This window comes from Trichechus manatus, unplaced genomic scaffold (assembly GCF_000243295.1).
Source record: "Trichechus manatus latirostris isolate Lorelei unplaced genomic scaffold, TriManLat1.0 scaffold00208, whole genome shotgun sequence".
NCBI classification, from domain to species: domain Eukaryota; kingdom Metazoa; phylum Chordata; class Mammalia; order Sirenia; family Trichechidae; genus Trichechus; species Trichechus manatus.
Window position 1 is genome coordinate 2,333,868 of NW_004444144.1, and position 6,000 is coordinate 2,339,867.

At 51.7% G+C, this 6,000-nt stretch overlaps 1 protein-coding gene across 1 annotated transcript in view; it reads right to left on the reverse strand.

The window, feature by feature from the left end:
• Window positions 1-5,994, reverse strand: part of TCF7L1 (transcription factor 7 like 1) — a 189,805-nt gene extending 183,811 nt beyond the window's left edge. The window contains exons 1-3 of the mRNA XM_004388246.1: window positions 5,826-5,994; window positions 5,679-5,742; window positions 5,288-5,415 (exon numbers count right to left, since the gene is read on the reverse strand). Of these exons, the coding sequence (XP_004388303.1) occupies window positions 5,288-5,353 (66 nt within the window). The 5' untranslated portion in view covers window positions 5,354-5,415; window positions 5,679-5,742; window positions 5,826-5,994. The remainder of the gene's footprint in view (window positions 1-5,287; window positions 5,416-5,678; window positions 5,743-5,825) is intronic.
• Window positions 5,995-6,000: the final 6 nt, after the last annotated feature.

Sequence of the window (6,000 nt, forward strand, 5' to 3'; positions counted from 1 at the left end):
AAATTCTTTAGGGCAAAGACTGGGTCTAATTCATCCTATCTCCCATGGTTCCTAAGCCACTGCCCACGACAAGTCCTCAATAAACATCAGATAAAGAAGTCAAGGATTTACAAATTAATCTTAAGGATATCAATGTAAATTTTCCCAGCTTAGTAAATTGTCTCTAAGCTGGAATCTACCACCCGTCTGTCAGTCTGTCCTACTGTGGTATTTCAAATACCAGCAGGGCTACCCACGGTGGAAAAGTTTCAGTGGAGATTCCAGATTAAAACAAACTAGAAAGAAAGGCCTGGCGATATACTTCCAAAAATCAGCCAGTGAAAACCCTATGGATCACTAGAAGAATACTGTTCGATATAGTGCTGGAAGATGAGCCCCCTAGGTTGGAAGGCACTATACAGTACTACAACAATGGACTCCAACATACCAACAATCACGAAGACGGGGCAAGACAGGGCAACATTTTGTTCTGTTATACATAAGGTTGTCATGAGTTGCAGTCGATTTTACGGTAAGTAACACCAACCAACTGGAATACAAGGCGGATCTCCCCATGAATCATTTAAAATAATCATTTAAATTCTTTCTTATTCCAAAATTTTTTGCAACCATGCACATCACCGTGAATGCTGGAACACTCTGTTAAATGCTAGGTTTTTCTGTGCTAGCCTACTTTCACATCAAGAATCCTTAGAAGTGCGATTATGGGAGAACGAGATCAAACTTAACTTTCCAAAATTTTAACAAAGCAAGTCGGGTATGCCCTGCCAGACCCACCCACCCAAAGAAAAATAACCATCAGGGTTCAAGTTCCACCATAGAGTTTGTCACCAATCCTCTTCCCAGCAATCCAAGGGCCAAAACTTCAGCAATGCAGGCAGGACCGTCTCAAAAATTTGCTCCACGTGAAAAGCCCTCATTAAACCCTGAGTTATATTTAGAAAAAAATGGAACAGAAGTCATATTTAGATAAAATGGCTGAAAAAAATTTTACCAAAAGCAGCATGTTTATACTGATCTTTCAAAAGAAAAGGTTTTCCTTAGCTTTTTATATCTAATTCCTAAAGAGAATACGCGCATGAAAGACTCCTGCTTGGGTCTCTTTGTGTCAGGAAGAAAACAGATGCCTAGGACATCGCCAAGACGGCCCACAGCAAACAGTGGGATGCAAAGAACTTAAAAACGAGTACCCGTTTGAGGAACACAACAGTTTCATACAGAAGTTTAGCTGAGATGGTCTGAGAAGGATGTGAACACCTTGGAGCTTAAGCTGCGCCAAACCAACCAACCCTGTTGCTGTGGAGCCAGTATCGCCTCATGGTGACAGGAGAACTGCTCCCTAGGCTCTTCCTGGCTGGCATCTTTACAGAAGCAGATCGCCAAGCCTTTCTTTCGCAGAGCCACTGTGTGAATTCAAACCTCCGGCCTTTAGGTTAATAACCAAAAAAAAACCAAACCCCTTGCTGTCGAGTTGATTCCGACTCATAGAAACCCTATAGGACAGAGTAGAATTGCCCCATAGGGTTTCCAAGGAGAAGTTGGTGGATTTGAACTGCCGACCTTTTGGTTAGCAGTCAAACGCTTAACCACTGCGCCATAGTCCAGCACAAACCATTTGTGCCACCCAGGAACATTTTAAGCTGTATAAAAACCCACTGCCATCAAGCTGATTCTGACTCATAGCCACCCTACGCTGCACAATAGCTCTTAAATTCATAAACAACACAAAACCCAGAAATTCCCTCAACATCGACCTAGAAGTGTTCTTTTCCAAGTTGTTATTCACATTCACATCGTTGTCACAGTTAAACTACGCTCTCCTCTCTCACTTTGTAGCTAGCTTGCTGAGCTGCATTCAGCACGGGGTGGGGGTGGGTGCTATAATTAGTCTTGAACTATTTTTGACATTTACTTTCTTCTGTGTTGACTTATACTTCCCTAATAAAATTCTAATCAACAGCACCGAGGTGGTTTAGTAAGCCTATGAAGCCTTTTTGTGAATAAAGGTATACTTTTTTCAAGTGACTACTTCAAATAGTGAAAAATGATTTGCGGCAGATGTTCCTATCTTCAGAGGCCACACGGTCCCTGGGGGTTGCAAACGGGAATCAATCATGGCTCAGAAACTCGGCACACACCCAGGTTAAGAGCACCAAGTGTCTGCAGGAGCTTCTCTAAAGAGCCTCAGGAAAAGGCCACTTCCCAGCCTCCCCGCCAAAGGGATGTATGGAGAGGAGAAGGCCAGGCAGTGGAACTAGCCCTGACCTGCGTGCAGCAGGAATTATGCCAGTGGGTCAGGGTGTTGAAGTCCCGCTGCCTCCCAGTCCATAGGGTCAATTAACACCCTGAAGCACTCCAGCCCATCCCCTCGCCCTCCCACCTTTGCTCCTGGCTTGAGGTTTCCAGAAAGCATTAGAACAGTAGAGAACTGGAGTCACCCAATTGTATACCACTGTTAGGCCTTAGAGCAGGAGAGCCTAAGGGTGTGCAATTTGGAGCTGAAACAAGAAAAGGCCTGGGATGCCACAGAGAGACCAGATCTTAAATCCCAGAATCAGCCACTCTCCTCCCTACTCTGCCACCTCACACCTATCTACATTCACTTTGCCAAGCTGGGAACCCCACAGGGGGCCACTTTGTCATCACCTTCAGTTTGCCTACAGGGAGAATTATATAAATCACATTAATATAATCATGAAGAGGAAAAGGATCATCAACCCTACAGTTCAGACAATCAAGTGCTCAAGTGTTTCCTCACTTGCTTTCCTGACTGCCAATGGTTCCCAAGGTCAGGATCAAAGCAGCAGGTTCTCCTGATTTGATCTAAAGGTAGGAAACTTCCCCGATACATCGACGAACTCTGTAACCAGGCGGGCCTAGCACAATGATAGGCACATACTAGATGCTGTCGCCCTCGAGTGGATTCAACTCACAGTGACCCCAAGTGTGTCAGAGTAGAACTATGCTCCATAGGGTTTTCAATGACTGATTTTTTTGGGGGTAGATAACCAGGCTCTTCTTTGAGGCACCTCTGGGTGGACTTGAACCTCCAACCTCTTGGTTAGCAGCCAAGCATATTAATTGTTTGCACCATCCAGGGCCTCCTACAGGCACATAAGAGGCACAGAAATGCTGGGGAATTCACGGGGAAGACACGATATAGGTATATGGGAGTGGGATAGGACATAGGCAGATTAAGCCCCTTATAAAGGGTCACAGCAACAAAGTGAGTGTCCTAGCAGGCTGGAAAGGGGCACATGGGCCAGGAAAGGGAATGGCTGCAGGGATAAGCAGGGACAGTCAGGCACCCAGAAGGTAATGTGGGCTTCCCCAAGGAGGGCTCCAAAATCCCACACAGGCCTGGGTCTAGTTATCAAGAATCCCCAGCACCACCAAGAATCAGCCTTTGGAAGTTCATAAAACATATAAAGATGGTAGACAGGAGGGTGGTCGGGAGGGAACAGCAGCACACACGGAAAATACGTCCCAAGTGGGCTCCTCCTAGCAGCGGCAGAGAGGCAGTTGTCAGAGCCAACGCCCAAGATTTTGAACCAGAGAAGCTGGAAGGGTCAAAATGTCCTAAGGAGAAATGGGCTTGCAGCAGGAGAGCCTGCTGGGGAGGGAAATAATCACACTGGGGACGTTTCTGGTGGCTTTTTCTACACCAGGACCTGGCTCAGGCTGGCAGACCTCACCCCTCTCTCCATCCAAATGGTAAACTTTGGAGGCATAACACCCCTCCCCACAAAGTTACAGGAACCACTACCGAAGGTTTCAGAACTGAGCTGCCTCTGAGGGTATGGACAGACTCAGTGAAGACAGCTTAAAGTTGTGGCAGCTTGTTTTCGCTCTCCTTTTACCCCACTGTTTTGTCTTTTTGTAAGAATAAGAAAAAGCAAGGGCCAGAGGCCCATGGGCAGCTTTCACCTCAAAGGTCACACATATTCAGGACCTCCTGGGGTGCTCAGCCCAACGAGGCCAAAGCTATGGGGGTTGTCCGGCTTCTACGATGAAAGCTGTGTGGTCCTGTTGCCCCCTACTAAGGCAGCCCCTGCCCCTATACCCCATCTGGCGGTAAGAGAGCCCCCATGGCACCGACAGTTGTTGCCACTGCTCTCGGCCGACCGCCCATTCAACTCCCGAGAGTTTCTCAGGAAACCCTTTAATTACGATCATTATTTAAGGACAATTTGAGCACAAGGTGGTTTTGCTCGGGCCTCGATCCTAAGGCGCCTCCTCCACCACCACCACCACCCCAGTCCCCAATAATCCAGAACCAACTGGCAGGCATTGAGAAGCTGGGAGAGAAGCAAAGAGAACGAATACAGACGGCGTCGCGCCGAAGCGACAGAGCGCAGGGGCCTGGCACATAATAGGAAGGCGCTCACCCAAAACCTGCCATCACACGGAACACCTGGGCAGTGGGCTCGGGTGTGGAGTGGCAGCTCGGGGGACATAAAGCCCTCGCCGGGCCCTGGCGGCGCCCCTCGCGAGGTAAGGGGGAGGGCGTTTAGGGCCTCGGAGGGGGACGAAGGAATCCGCCCTCATTTGCACGTCGTCTGGGGCCCAGTCAATTTGCTTAATCACCGCTCTAAATGCCAGGGCGCAGCACACAATGCGCGCCCATTAACAGGTCTAAAGTGTCGCAGCGCTCGCTTTAAATGAGAAAAGCCGAAAAGCCGGTAACAAAGGGGGAAAAAGCCAAGTTCCTCAACTTGAGGAATGCCTCGACTCGCCCTCGAAATCGTCTCGGTGAGTTTAAATGTGTCGAGCTCCGCAGAAAAGTTGAGGTTCCAGCGCGAGGGCTGAAGACTGGGAAAAGGGGTGTGAAAACTCGCCACCAATACTAGGTTTCTCAGGAACCACACAGCAGCCCAGAGAATACGGAGGCAACCCCAGTCCCTTGCCCAACTGCCAGGGAAAGCTGACTGATTTCCAGCAAGGAAAGCGAGACCCCCAGAAGGGGGCACAAATCCAAATTTTCCTTTGCTACAAGCAAAGAATTTTAGAGACCAAAGAAGAACCCAAAAGTGGACCCCAAAACATCTCTACCGCAAAAATGCGTAATTTAAAGTTACTTTAGTTTCTTCCAGGCACTGGCCAGCGCAGCCAAACGCTCTGAGGCAGCAACGCCGCGCGTCCGCCGCCACCGAGAAGTTAACTCTGCGAACAAGTTCGGCCCCGGCTCCGCGCAGAGCCGCCCCATCCCCCACCCATGGCCGAGCCCGGGGGCGCATCCTGTGGCCCCCGCCTCCCACCTCTCGAGCGCGGCCCGACGGCCACTCACCGTGCGCGCTCCTCCAGGAGACAAGGGACCGTTGGGGAGATACGGGCTGCTCAGGTCCGGGATCATCAGGAAAGGGTACCCAGGGTAGGGGGGGCCCTTAAAGAACGCGCCGTCCTGGGGCCTTCTCACTGTAGGCAAGACAAGACACGGGTGAGGCCGGGGACCCCCGGGCAGCGCCCCGGCAGGAGACGCGGGAGGGGGCCGGGGACCGAGCGCCCCTCACGCGCGCCCCAGGGCGGCCGCCAGGGAGAGGGCTCGCCGAAGGCGTTGGGAATGCTCAAGGGGGCGAGAACTGGTGGGCGGCCAGAGCTGAGGCGCAGAGCGCAGCAGGGTCCCGGCCAAGGGCCAGGGGCGAAGGCCCGGAGCGGGTGCTGCCTGGGAGGACACGTACCTTCGGCGAAATAGTCCCGCGGCTTCTGGAAAGCGTCCCGGGCGGGCTGCGGGCGCCTCTCCGCCTGCCGAGGAGACACAAAGGCGCGAGCGGGTGAGCGGGAGCCGGGCCGGGGCCCCCGGGGGCGGGCCGCGGGAGCCTCCTTACCTCCGAGTCCGAGCTGCTGCTCTGGTTCTCCGACTCGTTGACCAGAGACGACTTGACCTCGTCCAGGTCCCTCTGCGCCGAGGCGCTGTCGCTGCTCGGCTCCTGCTCCTCGCCCCCCTCGTCCTGGAAGGGGATCAGCTCGTCGTTCGCCCCGAGGTCGTCTCCTCCGCCGGCC